The sequence below is a fragment of the Mytilus galloprovincialis genome, chromosome 2 (assembly GCF_965363235.1).
Source record: "Mytilus galloprovincialis chromosome 2, xbMytGall1.hap1.1, whole genome shotgun sequence".
NCBI lineage: Eukaryota > Metazoa > Mollusca > Bivalvia > Mytilida > Mytilidae > Mytilus > Mytilus galloprovincialis.
The window spans coordinates 34784957-34800598 of record NC_134839.1 but is presented as its reverse complement, the minus strand read 5'-3'; the positions used below and the strand labels follow the sequence as shown (position 1 = coordinate 34800598).

The 15642-nt window shown below is 32.3% G+C and overlaps 2 protein-coding genes across 5 annotated transcripts in view; one reads left to right on the top strand and one right to left on the bottom strand.

Moving 5' to 3' along the window:
• LOC143063456 (uncharacterized) overlaps positions 1-15642 on the top strand; it is a 132413-nt gene that overhangs the window by 87831 nt on the left and 28940 nt on the right. The gene's annotated exons all lie outside the window — the stretch shown is intronic.
• LOC143063457 (uncharacterized) overlaps positions 2550-15642 on the bottom strand; it is a 60231-nt gene continuing 47138 nt past the window's right edge. For 2 of the 4 annotated variants that reach the window (XM_076235624.1, XM_076235625.1), the window contains exons 6-15: positions 14832-14945; positions 13618-13731; positions 12952-13065; positions 12586-12699; positions 12139-12252; positions 11645-11758; positions 5187-5297; positions 4336-4437; positions 3946-4015; positions 2550-2719 (exon numbers count right to left, since the gene is read on the bottom strand). In XM_076235624.1, coding sequence (XP_076091739.1) covers positions 3973-4015; positions 4336-4437; positions 5187-5297; positions 11645-11758; positions 12139-12252; positions 12586-12699; positions 12952-13065; positions 13618-13731; positions 14832-14945 — 940 coding nt within the window. In that variant the 3' untranslated portion in view covers positions 2550-2719; positions 3946-3972. The remainder of the gene's footprint in view (positions 2720-3945; positions 4016-4335; positions 4438-5186; positions 5298-11644; positions 11759-12138; positions 12253-12585; positions 12700-12951; positions 13066-13617; positions 13732-14831; positions 14946-15642) is intronic. The other 2 variants (XM_076235623.1, XM_076235620.1) reach the window with 1 other exon arrangement.

Genomic DNA, 15642 nt, shown 5'->3' with positions numbered 1-15642 from the left:
AAAACCCTTAACAGAGACCATAACATATCGGTTAACAACACAAACTCCCCAAAAGGGAAAAAACGTTAACAGAAACCGTAAAATATCGGTTCTAAACACAAAATTCCCTGAAGCCTTAACAATGGCCATAAGAAATCTATTATCAACACAAAATCTGATCAAGGTACAAAACCCTTACCAAAGACCATAGAATAACTGATATCAACACAAAATCCCAAAAAGTGAAAAACTTTAACAGAAACCTAAAAATATACTTTATAGATATAAAATTCCCAGCAGTCAAACACCCGTAAGCTAATAAAGACCAGAAGATATCTGTTATCAACAAACAATTTGATTAAGTACAGGAACATAGTCAAAGACCATTTAATATCTGTTATAAAAACAAAATTCCCTAATTTATAATACAAAACCTTAAACAGAGGCTATAAAAATGTGTTATCAACACAAAATTAACTGAAATTAAAAACGCTTTACAAAGACCATAAAATATCTTTTGCAACACACATTTCCATAATGTACAAAACCATTAACAAATGCTATAAAATATATGTTTTCACAAAAAATCCCGAAAAGTACAAACTGTTAATAGAGACCATAAAATATCTTTTATGAACATTTATTGTGTACTATTATTTGTCTGTTTTTTTTTTCGTTTTTACCCATGGCGTTGTCAGTTTGTTTTCGATATATGAATTTGACTGTCCCTGTGGTATCTTTCGCTACTCTTTTAAATCACATGAACTATAAAAAAATCATCTCTGATCAACATAAAATTCTGAAACGTACAAAACCCTCAACAGAGACCATAAAAGAGGCCAAAGATAAAGGAAGATGTGGTATGAGTGCCAATGAGACAACTCTCCCTCCAAGTCACAATTTATAAAAGTAAACCATTACAGGTCAAGGCACGGTCTTCAACACGGAGCCTGGGCTCATACCAAACAGCAAGTTTTAAACAGGCCCCAAAAAATAACTTGTGTAAAACCATTCAAACGGGAAAACCAACGGTATAATCTATATACTAGTAACAAAACGAGAAACGAGAAACACAAGTTATGAACCACATCAACAAACGACAACTACTGAACATCAGATTCCTGACTTAGGAAAGGTGCAAACAATTGCAGCTGGTTTAAACGTTTGAATGACACCAAAACTTCACCCTTATTCGAAACAATAGTGTAACATCACAACATAAAAAGTCACACTATAAAATATCAATTGGAATGGCTTAACTCAATCAAAAGACGTAGTAACACAAATCTGATGTTCAGTAGTTGTCGTCTGTTTGTGTCACAAAGGTTCCTAAGTGTTTCTCGTTTTGGGACCCTTTATAGATTGCTGTTTGGTGTGAGCCTAGGCTTCGTGTTGAAGACCGTATCTTGACTTTTAGTGGTTTACTTTTATAATTGTCACTTGGATGGAGAGTTGAAACATACCACATCTTCCTATATCTATACACTGAACGAATAAATTTGATCTATGATACAATGTAAATACTAAGTATTAAAAATAAGGGATGAATAATTAAAGTAGAAGTAGTAAACCGATATAAAATGCTAAACAATTTCAGAAACTTTGAAAGAAAAAAAAATACCGTAACGCCATTTGTAATATTAAAATTATACACATATATATGACATACAACTATGATATGAACAAAAACTTCCTTAGTGTACAAAACCTTGAACAAAGAACATATTATTAAATATCTGTAATAAACACAACATCCCATAAAGTATTGATTAAGCCATTTAAAGAGACTTAATGTATATTTTTTCAACACAAAACCCCTTAGTTTAAGTATAAAACATTTAACAGAGACCATTAACTAAATGTTATCAACACACCATTCCATAAATTATAAATAAACTCATCATAGATACCAGAATTGAACTACTGGGCTGGTGATACCCTCGGGGAATAAAAACTCCACAAGCAGTTGTATCGACTCAGTGGTTGTAAATAAACTCATCATAGATAAACCCTTCACAAAGACCATAAAATCAGGTTATCTAAAATATGTGTTGTCAACACAAACTCCCATAAAGTAAAAATCCTTAAACAGAGAACATAAATATCTCTTATCAACACAAAATCCCATAAAGTATAAACTCCTTAACACAGACCATTAACTATATTTTATCAATGCTAATTTCCATAAATTACAAAACCATTCAGATAAAACTCAAACAGTAAGTACTTTTGACAGGTACATAGAGTTGAGACGGGATTATGAAAGTGCTTCCGTTCTTTTGTTGTTTTCCTCATATAGTTGCTGTGTTTCCCTCGGTTTTAGTTTGTAACCCAGATTTGTTTGATCTCTCAATCGAGTTATGACTTTCGAACAGCGGTATATTACTGTATCCTTCATTTATGGAGAGGTACATAGTCAAGATAAGGGGGGACGGTATTCTCTTAGTATTCTTGATAATTTGTTTGTTGTAATTTGTTGTGCTAAATTTTCATTTTTATTTTTCTTATCTTGTTACTTAATTGTCTAACATGTTAAAACTAAAGGATTGTGGAAATTAAGCAGAATAAGATTCACTTTTGAAAGGTTTTTATTACAAAAACATAATACAAATTTGATGTAAAATAGAATTAGTTCCATACAAAATTAATGACGAATCTGGATTTCTAATTGATACTCCATAGTTCACTGCTGCAAAGATGGCTCTTCTCCTTCCAACGGAAACAATATAATACTCTATTTCTGTAATAAAAATAATGAAAAGTCGACATCAAGTCTCCCATGTTAACATGATTAAAAAAACTTTATTTTTCCTTATATTTCAAACTTCTTAGTTTAGAGAAAACGCACAGTTTTCCAGATATCGTAGTAATGTATTTCTTATCATACAATTACGTTAAATAAGAATGATGAATATCAAATCATCTACATTCTGTATTCATACAGACAGTTTTCTATCTGTCCGCCCATGAATCTGTAATTCAGTTGTTGATGTTTGTAGTTGCATATCATACTTGTTTTTTGTGTATTGATTTGTACAAAAATCAAACCGTAATATATTGCTTTTGAATTACTTTACATTTGTCAATGCTTGAACTTGTATAGCTTGTTTTTTGAAATACTAAGGCTTTTCTACATCAGGAATATATTACCTTAGCAGTATTTAGCAAAACTTTTAGGAATTTTTGGTCCTAAATGCTCTTCAACTTCATACTTTATTTGGCCTTTTAAGCATTTTTTTATTCGAGCGTCACTGATGAGTCTTTAGTAGGCGTTTCGCCTTGCGTAAATATAAAATTTTTAATCCTGGTATCTATGATGAGTTTATTTTGCTATGCTGTATTGGTGTTGCTCATTCATGAAGCTGACCTAAAGTTGCTAATTTTTAATCAATCATTTTCATTTATTGCAATTTTATTTAGAAAAGCACATGGGAAAGGTATCTTATCTTAAGTTCTTGCAAGAACTTGTTTAAATCGTTCTAGACCAATTGAGTTAAAGTTAACAATTGTATTGGGGATGATTTGTTTTTATCCTTAGCTTAATGTAAATTAATGTTTTTTGAACTGCATCTGTGTTAACTGCTTAGAGCTATCAGATCTGTATTCATGTAAAAAACGATTTCAAGCTTTTCAGGGTTAATTGTTTTGAGCTATCATATCTATGTCCAGGCAGACAAACCATTTCAAGCGTTACAGGGTTATTTTCTGGAGGTTTCACATCTATGTCAATGTAAAAAAAAACCAATGTCAATCTTAACAGGATTACTTGTGTCTAGCTATCGGATCTATATCCATATATACATTATTATTCAAGCTGTACAGGGTTAATTGCATTAAACTATCAGATCTATATTCAGGTAGACAATTTTAATAGTATCACATTAGTATTAAAATTGTCACCTGACCAGAGCTTTATACCGTCAGCAGTTTCATTTTCCATGTTTGAGGTCAGAAAAGAAAATTTACCATGCAATTCTTCTCAGATAAGTGCTATCATCTAGCCAAACATACTCCATCATACTGTTTCGCTATACCTCTACAATAATAAAACACAAAAAATTAAATCAAATAATATCTAAATTTTCTTACCTTGGAAAAAACTCTGTTTAAACAATTAAAATGTAACTGCCACCATGATAACAGGAAAAATTATGTTGAATCTAACTTTTTACTAAAAAATGTCCATGGTCGAACAAAGTAAATTTTGTATGTTTGTCTTTAAGTTTGATCTTTCCATGTTTAAAATTACAAACGTTTGATATGAGTAAAGTATTAACTACTTTTGAAATTGTAATGACAAGTTTTACCAATTAAATACCAAAAAAGCCAATATTATATATATATAGATATACGTACTGGAGATTTAGCTCACATTCATTGTTGAAGGTTCTGTTATTTACACCACATACTGGTTTGTAACCTTTGCAACATTCCCCTTGGTGACGAAAGGATATACCACTGTAATAAGTAGATACATAAGTCATTACTGCTACCCTTCCGGAACACCTGAGATTACTCACAGTTTTTGGTGGGGTTAGGGTTGATTAGTCTTTAGTTTTCTATGTTGTGTCTTGTGTAGAATTATTTGTCTGTTTGTCTTTTTTTTCATTTTTAGCCATGGCGTTGTCAGGTTGTTTCGATCTATGAGTTTGAATGTCCCTCTGGTATCTTTCGCCACTCTTTTAATTTAATAATATAGCATGGCACTAACAACACTAAATGGTTCTTACGGGAACAATTCAGAAAGTGTCAGGTGAACATGGATCGAGTGTCACCCTTAGTGTGGCACCTGTTACTCAGAATGCATGGATTTAAGCTTTGATTCGAGTGTCACTGATGAGTTGTACAAAAACAAAACGTGCGTCTGGTGTATAGGTATAATAGTCTGTTATACTTTGGTGGTTTATAAATAGATGGTCAACTTGTCTATATTTCAGTAAATTGACGAGTAAACAGTAAATTAAGTTATTCATGAAGTGACAAATTGCAGTTCGTCTAATTCACAAATAAGGAGTTGAACAGATTTTCTTTAAAAATAGGAAATGTTGAAAGCCTGTGCTGAAGATTGCTTTAATACGGGTATGCTCAGTTCTATATTTCAAATATCGATTTGTGGAAGGATATAATTTATTATATATTTTGTATACATTCGAACAGAGCGCATCGTTCTAAAAAAAAACCAACATATTTCATCGACATAAACTCACGCTTCTTTCAGCCAGCAGTCATTATCATATGTTTTCCCATCAGCCCCGCAGACTGGATTCATAGTGCTAGGACATTTGGGACATTCGCCCTGTGATATTACATCTACCCCACTGAAATTACATTAATGCAAACAAGTTGTCATTCTGATTGGCAAGTAAAAAGTAAAATCACAAAAATACTGAACTCCAAGGAAAATTCAAAATGGCAAAATTAAAGGATAAAACATACCAAAGGAATGGACAACTGTCATATTCCTGACTTGGTACAGGCATTTTCAAATGTAGAAAATGGTGGATTGAACCTAGTTTGATAGCGCTAAACCTCTCACTTATATGGCAGTCACATGAAATTCCATTATTTTCACAACGATGCGTGAACAAAACAGACATAATCGGTAAAATAGTCAAAATATGGTTATAGCAGTCATCACTGTGTTACAATCTTAAAGCAAACAAACATTTACAAAAAACCACAAAAAGCATCTATCAAATTAAAAAACACATTCCTTGATTCGCGTGTTTGGCGTCAGAAAATGCAAACGTCACAAAGGAAGAACTTTGTTCGTTCAATGTCTATTCAAAACAATTATAATTTCACATGGGGAATGGTGGTATGCAGGGTTATAAAATCAAAAGCTATGTAAGAATTAATTTCAGAAACAGACCGAGATTAAAAATTATCCAGAAGTTCTTTAAAATTTTTTAAGTATCCATATATGGCTAATACTACTACGCGAGTAAAATATTTTTGTCGTTTGTCGTTCAAAGTATTATCAAATTTATAATAGAACAATAACATAATGACATATAATAGAACAATAACATAATGACGGGATCTTTAAAAGTACTGAGTCACGTTATAAGAAACCAGGAAACACAAAAAGTCGCATTTACAAAACACACCAGCAAAAATGAAAGATAATACAAAAACATTGACGGGATGTATAAGTACCGAGCCACGTCAAATGGATATCATATAAAACAGACCAAACACTAAAAGTAATATTAATAATTGAACAAAGACAAATAAAAGAACAATATAACACGTAGTTAAGATTATAAACAACGTCAGTAAACAGAATCTATACATCAAGACCATCATGTATTATTTGTGAAGTTGATACGGAATATTTATCAACAAGGTCTTGGTACCTTCCGATGAACTTTTTTTTAGAAAATGGACTAGACGTTCTTTGACATACTCCTGGTTCATCAAATCTCTGCTCAGACACTGGTGACGTTTTACAAAGTCTGAGTAGGAGCTGTAAGCTCTTGAATATCGAATAAGTTGGGAAATGTATATCCCATATGCAGGTGAAGTTGGTATATTGCTACTAAGGTGTGGGAAATTTATAATTTCAAAATTAAAATCGTCTCGTTTGTCATAGATTCTGGTACTGAGATGACTGTGCATGTCAAATTCGAGATATAAGTCTAAAAATGAGGCGGAGGAAGCCGTGTCTATTGTTTCTTTAATTTTTAGTTCTGGGGGATATATTAATGGAACCCAATCAAAAAAGTTCGGATTGTTAATGGAAAGAACATCATCAGTTAACATTTATTTCAACAGAGAATAATTTATTGTACTTATAGATAATTATCGTTGACCATCTCAATGAGATTGATTTTCTCGCTTGAGCTGGTACGGCGAAAGTGAGAAAAGCAATCGAGTTGAGATCACCAATGAAAATCTCTTTATTGCTATTTTACATATGATGAGGTTTTTAATTTCATTGACAACATGGCACGTGCGCCAATAGTTTCTAGCGATAATTTTCATATCACTCTTCTGTGCTGAGAAAGGAAATTATCCGTCAAAGGAAAATTATGTAAAATAGCGATAATAAAATTTACAAGAGAAGTGTGCCAAAATCCTTGTATCCTAGTTTTTTTAGTGCAGTTCATTGTTACAGTGTTATTTTCCTGTTATAGTTGATGTAATTCCCTCGGTTAAGTTTGCGACTCGGATTTGTTTTCGCCTTATCGTGTTAACTATTGAACAACGGTATACTACTGTTGCCTTTATTAAGCAACTCGACTATAAAGTTAAAAGAAAAGAAAAAAAAAAAGAAAACATTTAAAAAAAAATTGCTCAAAACTATTTAAACTTGTTCCTTGCTTCTTATAATTTTAATTCAGAATCACGACTTTATCACTTGTGTAAACTATTTTGTTGTTGTAACTACCAGATGCCACACACAGTGGAAAAATATTATACTATCTATTCCCAAATTTTTCAAAACCCTAATCATGCAGATGTTTTGTTTTATCTAACGCACTTCACGATTTTTCAAAGAATATGTTAACACTACTATGATTTGCCGCTCTAAAATGAGAATATCAAATACATACGCTTCTATCAGCCAACATTGATTCATATATGTTAATCCATCACTACCATATACAGGATTATAATCGTTTGTACACGACTTCTTACATTCTCCTGTCGATGCTAGTTTAACTCCACAAAAATAATTTGTTTAAAATATTTCTTATTATAAGAATAACAAATGAAAACTTATCTCCAAATACCAATTTTTCTATATATATATATATATATATCGGTATTGTTACACAATCTTTTAGACTCATATATATATATATAATATATACACGAGTCTAAATTAAAAACTACGTTCAAACCTATGATTGCGTTGAATAAAATCGTTATTTTTATACGTGTACATGTAAATATATATATTATAAGTTATCTATGTTCATATCCATATCTACGGATATGAACGTAGATAACGAATTTATCCCCGGTCTTAGTCCGAATCGGGCGAGTTTTATGGAAATTCGGGTACAAAGTGTAACGTGAAAACAAAGTTTTTTTCATTATCTAAAAAAGATTTATTGAAAATTGGAAATTTTACATATTTTTTACGGGGTGTAGGGTACTACCTTTGGTAGAACCCTACAGGTAGTCAAATATAAAACGTTTTTAATACGGAGACAGAGAAACTGGATTGAGTCAAATTTGGCGCTCAATGTTGTGAGAGTTACGTCATAGATGTTGTGACGTCAACGTGGGTCATTTGCATAGCTAGGTCAGCATTTCCATTCCTTGAAGATGAGGCAGTTGAGTGATACATTTCAGGAAATGAGTGTAAATGATCGGCATAATAGGACAAAATCGTTAATGAATTAAATATTTAATAACTAACGTCATGGATAATCTACAGAATTCAATATTTCACAAGGAGCAATCATGGAACTAAGGAAAACGTGCGTGAAGCTCCCCGGGATAATGGTTAGCAACGTCCGGGGATATGGGTTAGCAACACCCAGGGGTTATGGGTTTTGTAACGACGTGCGTTAACCAATCGAAAGCCTAGAAATATACTAAGCCGGGGATAAATATATATGTTCGAATCCCGGCGAGAAAAGAACCAAAAATTTGCGAAAGCAAATTTACAGATCTAACATTGTTGGGTTGATGTTTAGACGAGTTGTATATACATTATGTACACAGCCATGTATCACCATCATTGATGGCGATCCGATGGATACATCTGTTGTAGAGTTGTCACTGACTCAGATATCCGATGGATACATCTGTTGTAGAGTTGTCACTGACTCAGATATGAGTCAGTGACAACTCTACAACAGATGTATCCATCGGATCGCCATCAATGATGGTGATACATGGCTGTGTACATAATGTATATACAACTCGTCTAAACATCAACCCAACAATGTTAGATCTGTAAATTTGCTTTCGCAAATTTTTGGTTCTTTCCTCGCCGGGATTCGAACCCATCCCGGCGAGGGAAGAACCAAAAATTTGCGAAAGCAAATTTACAGATCTAACATTGTTGGGTTGATGTTTAGACGAGTTATATATATATATATAACTCGTCTAGACATCAATCCAACAATGTTAGATCTGTAAATTTGTATATATATATATATATATATATATAAGTCTAAATTGAAAACTACGTTCATGCAAACTTATGATTGCGTTGGATAAAAACCGCAATTTTTACACGTGTGCATGTAAAACAAATTTCGTTGTAGAAGGGACTAAAGACAGCACAAACAACATTTTCCAAAAGACCAAAAAAGTGAAAAAGTATATTTAAACAAAACGCATTTGACTAACAGGTCGAACAACTGATGTTCTTAAACCCTGCTGACTGCCATTGGCGATTGCCAAATAAAATTGATCACAAGATGTAACAAAATGGATCTTCATATAAATTTAATACTAAACAGAAAACCGAATAAACTTGTGGCTAAGATGCTATGCCACAAACACAACGTGTCAATATTTTTTTGTACACCAGATCTAGATTTCGACAATATATGTCTATTCAGTGATGTTAGGAATCGAAACGGTAATTGGAAGTCCATATAATTTACCCGCAATTTCAGATAAACTCTTAGATTTTAATATAGGATGAACGGATCATATAAACCGGAGGGAAAATATGATACAAGCCCAAACGAAAAAATATAAGCAAGTCTAAATTGAAACTACGTTCAAACCTATGATTGCTTTGGATAAAAACCGCAATTTTTATACGTCACGGTGTGCATGTAAAACAAATTTCGTTGTAGAAGGGTCTAAAGATATATATATATAAGAAGATGTGGTATGAGTGCCAATGAGACAACTCTCCACCCGAGTCATAATTTGTAAATGTGAAATTACATAGACCACGTCAGGGAAAAAGGTATGTCTTTCACAATTAATTCTTAACGATCTCGCTGATTGACATTCAAAATCTTCTCTTGTCACAGTCATAGTAAATATAAGATTTCTAAAGTCTTTATGGCTCATAAAACCTTTGATTTGTATGACTATCATTTACTCCAGACAGTTTTTTTAAAGAGTTTGTACTAGTATGAATAATGATTATTGATGATCACATTAATGGTACTAAATTAACAAGTCGACAATTTATCTTTTTTTCAGTCATGCTCGAGGCCAAAATATTTAAAGGTCCAAAACCTTATTTAAAAAAAACAGTAGTATACCGCTGTTCAAAACGCATAAATCTATGGACAAAAAACAAAATCCGGGTAACAAACTAAAACTGAGGGAAACGCATTAAATATAAGAGGAGAACAACGACAAAACATTAAAATGTAACACACACAGAAACGGACTAAGCATTAGACAAAATCCTATGAAAATAACAAATATAACATCAAAACCAAATACATGAATTTGGGATAGATAAGTACCGTGACACGTCTTAGAGTAATGTGAATTCACACTCAAAAATTAGAGAAAACACAAACGACACAAACGACACAACGTTAAAATGTAACACACACAAAAACGAACTATAATATGGCCATATTCCTGACTTGGTACAGGACATTTTTAAAGGAAACAATGGTGGGTTGAACCTGGTCTTGTGGCATGCCAAACATCCCTCTTTTATGGCCATGTGAAATATAACATTAAAATGACAACAGAATTACCGGACAACAATATAAATAAATAGGAGAACTTTGAAGAGCTCATGAAATCAAAAAGTACAAATATCAATGTCAGAACCGTAAAAGGAATCAGTGCTTTGTAGTCGGCGGATAGTTCCTTAATCTAAAAAGATTTCAAACACTGCAAATCAAAATAAAACAATATCCGTGTTTTCATGCCTGTACCGAAGTATTGGCTAGTGAGCTGCAGGTTCCCTCGGAATCAAACACGCAAGCAGCAGAGGTATCGATCATCGACAAAGTGGTAGTAATAACATTAGTAGTACACATTTGACTGTACAAGTTGCACCTAATAAACAATCAATGTATCTTAAGTGATGCTAGTATCAAACTATTTGAAGGTCAAACACTTCAATAATTTAATCAAAGGTATGACTACAATGAATATGCAACATTTTTTTTCAAAACATCTCACGAAAAAGATACCAGTAACTAAGTCCTGAATATTTTAGCTGAGCTTAACATTTCCATTATCTCTATGAATTTTGTAAAATCACCCAATGGAATCCATGTTATTACTCCTGAACTGATCATGATGCCCATAGTTTTGACTGTTATGTGTTGACCAAAATATGTTTAAAATGCTGCATTTCTATCAACCATGTATAGTGCCTTTTTATACGTTTTTTTTTTGTGTGTCCGCGGACTGGATTGGATTTTGTTTTTGGCTTTGGGTTTCTGCTAGGAGTTTTAGAAAGTTAATTTCACAATTATGCATTATATATTATATAATGTATATTTATGAGATAAGATACTATATACTACATTCTGAAAGCCAAAATATCACAAGAAATAAAACAGATTTTCGTTCAGTGTTTTTATTAACTTTGGTTTTTGTTATGCATTGTATGTTTTGGTAATGATTTTTTTCCATTTTAATTATTTTTGCAACCAATGATGCCATATAGTAGATATACTGTATTTTGTATGAAAAGCATTTCTAATGATAGACATATTTTGTTATTTCAAATCAGATTGATGCATATGAAAAAAACACTCACGCGTTTTGCCTTTTACAATCATTGCCATATGTAATACCATCTACACCACAGACTGGGTTATACTCTTCTGTACAGATAACTGGACATTCCCCTACTGATGCTAACTGTACTCCTCTATGAAAATAAAAACATCATTACTAGTGATAAAACTAATTCTGTAATGCGATACGGGCATTTCTGCAATGTATGTAATGAAGCCTGCACGCCACTGCATAGCTCATCGACATCTTATTTCAATATTTATCTACATGAATGCATCAAATGTACGTTTGCTCTTTACCCTTTTGTTAATCGTTAGGGTTTTTATACATGTCATGGTGTTGTACGTTGTTTTCTTGATTTTCTCTATTAAGGTTTGGGTGTTCTGTCTCTTGTTTAGTAAAGTATTAGTACAAATGTGTTTTTTGTCTTGTAAGTATTTAGAATTTTAGTTATATAAGTAAATTCAAATCAGATTGATATATATATACCTGCATTATATGACATATACTTACGCTTTTTGTCTTTTACAATCGTTGCCATATGTGATGCCATCTAAACCACAAACTGGGTTATATTCTTCTGTACAGATAACTGGACATTCCCCTGTTGATGCTAACTGAACACCACTATGAAAATAGAAAAATCAATTCAGCCAATTGTGATATTTACCTTTTTTTTAGTGTATGTAAAGGAAACATAACCAATGCATCGTTCTTTGACATTCGAAATTTATCTTCATGACTGTTGAAATAGTTCGTTTGCTTTGTACCAATTGTTAACAGTAAAGGTTGTGTTACATGTCATGGTGTTGTACGTTGTTCTTTTGATTTTCTCTATTTAAATTTGGGTGTTCGTCTCTTGTTCAGTCAAGTACTAGAAAAATGTGTATTTTGAATTATAGTTACAAAAGTAGAATTTAATCAGATCGATACAAACATGTATATATGATATATACTCACGCTTTCTGTCTTTTACAATCGTTGCCATATGTTATACCATCTACACCACAAACTGGGATATACTCCTCTGTACAGATAACTGGACATTTCCCTGTTGATGCTAACTGAACTCCACTATGAAAATAGAAAAATCGATTAATCCAATTGTGATGCAGACTTTTCTTTAGTTAATCATTAATCGACATTTCACAAAAACAATCTTACTGTTGACAATAGGTACAGAGCAAACATACCGTTTGCTAATTCATGAAGAAAAATTTTGAAGTTAGATATGGAAAGTAAACTGCCTATTGCTAAAAAAAAAGAATTAAGTTTTGATATCAACCGATTTTTAAGTCCGATATATGCAAATGAAATAACACTTACGCTTTCTGTCTTTTACAATCATTGCCATATGTAATGCCATCTACACCACAGACTGGGTTATACTCTTCTGTACAAATAACTGGACATTCTCCTGCTGATGCTAACTGAACTCCACTATGAAAATAGAAAAATCAGAAAAGCTCATTAATTTTTGCATCTCGAATATTTTTAGCCTTAAAACAGTAGTAAATGGCATTTCAGATGCTATCGAAATACTTTGTCATTAGTTTTCTATGTTGTGTCTAGTGTACTATTATTTGTCAGTTTGTCTTTTTCTTTTTTAGCCATGACGTTGTCGTTTTGTTTTCGATCTATGAGATTAAGTGTCCCTCTGGTATCTTTATTTTTGATTATTTTCTACTGTTATATATGTTTTTAGGATCGGTAAAATACGCTATCCCATCGCCAATCATTGAGAAGAGAATCAACTGATGGATGTACTGTCAATCAACAAGAAGTCAACAAGAAGTCGGAATACAGAAGTTGCTTCTAATTTCTTAAGTCCCAGTAAAAAAGGGAAACATTAAGGGAATTGATACAACTCAATACGAATGCATAATTATGTCATGATATTCTAGGTTTCTGTAGTGAATTCAATAATTTCAAATTAGACTGATACCAGTGAAAAACAAAACAAACAAAAAGAACCCAAAAAATAACACTCACACTTTCTGTCTTTTACATTCATTGCCATATGTGATGCCATCTACACCACAAACTGGGATATACTCCTCTGTACAGATAACTGGACATGTCCCTGTTGATGCTAACTGAACTCCACTATTAAAAGAGGAATAAAAAAAGTTAATAATGTCATGTTAGGGAAACAAGGCATTATTCACTGCAAAAAAAGAAGAAAACATTTTTTCATGTCAATCTAGTACTAATAATTATTGTCCGAGTCGTTAAATTTTTAATTTAGTGTTAAGTCGTCTTAATTTTTCTTAAAAAAGTAAAATTCGAAAAAACCGAACTCCAAGGAGTTTCAAAATTCAAAGTACTTCACAAATTCCAAAATGATCTTTATCGATTTTAGTTAAACGGAAAATCCGCCAACCAGCGGCTTGCGACGGTCAATTTGATGTGAAAAAGGTTAAAAAAAAAAACCGAGGGAATTGCATGAACTTAAAAAGGTGCGCGACCAGGTACGTCAACATGATAAGAGTGTCATGCTGTTCGTGCATCAGCCGATCAGTTATCGACTTATAAGTAATTTCCACCTTTGTTTTACACGTCATTCCAGTTTTTGTTGTTTGTTTTACACGTCATTCCAGTTTTTGTTGTTTGTTTTACAAGTCATTCTAGTTTTTGTTGTTTGTTTTACACGTCATTCTAGTTTTTGTTGTTTGTTTTACAAGTCATTCTAGTTTTTGTTGTTTGTTTTACAAGTCATTCCAGTTTTTGTTGTTTGTTTTACAAGTCATTCCAGTTTTTGTTGTTTGTTTTACAAGTCATTCCAGTTTTTGTTGTTAGTTTTGCAAGTCATTCTAGTTTTTGTTGTTTGTTTTACAAGTCATTCCAGTTTTTGTTGTTTGTTTTACAAGTCATTCTAGTTTTTGTTGTTTGTTTTACAAGTCATTCCAGTTTTTGTTGTTTGTTTTACAAGTCATTCTAGTTTTTGTTGTTTTGGTTCTTGTATATGGTTTAATTAGACACTCAAAATATTGTCACAGTATTCACCTATAAATAACCTAGTAGAGCAAGACGTCATCTTACATCATCTTATCTCATTATTTATCTATATGAATGCCGTGTGGAATTTGTTTTCGTTTGTCAAGAAAGACTTCAAACTATATTTCTTAATCAACTAAACGCCATTGAACACGAGGTATTCTCAAAACATGGACACATTTTACTACTTTTAATTGAGTTATACTTACGCTGCTTGTCTTATACAGTCGTTGTCATAGGTTCGTCCATCCACTCCACATACAGGGACCAGCTCCAATGAACATTTCTCTTTACATAGTGACATGTCCGCTAAACCAACCCCACTAAAAGATACACAATATGTATATTTATAAATATAGATTTAACACGAGAGTCTTGCGTACCAATTACAAGCAAGAGATTTCTTATAAATCCCGTCAGTATGCTATGGTAATTTTTTTTAATTTTTTTTTTTCATTTTTGATAATGTGCTTTGTCTATATGCCTTTTTTGTGTTTCATCCCGTTATTGTGTTATTGTGCTACAGTAAATTCTTGTATTTTTGTCTTTCATTTGTACTAATGTGCTTTTTCTTTATGCCTTTTTGTGTTTCTTAGTTGCTATTTGTTTGTTTTTATAGTGATTATAAGATTATAACAAAATTTTGACTGATGTACTCCAATTTTTGACATTTTTATCTATCATGTCTGTTTGTTTTGTTATACATCGTTGTCAATATAATGGAATTGTATGCGACGTTCATACAAGTGAGAGGTTCAGCCAGCTATAAAACCAGATTTAATCCCATTACTTTCTACATAAGAAAATACATGTACCAAGTCAGGGATATGAGTGTTGTTATACTTGCATTTGATGTGTTTGAGTTTTTGGTTTGCCATTTGATGAGAGACTTTCCGTTTTGAATTTCCCTTGGCGTTCGGTATTTTTGTGATTTTACTTTTGTATACCTTATCATTTACCCTTCCTATGTATTGTATGTATTGTATGTTTCTATTTTTCTCGTTGAATGCAGTGGTTTTA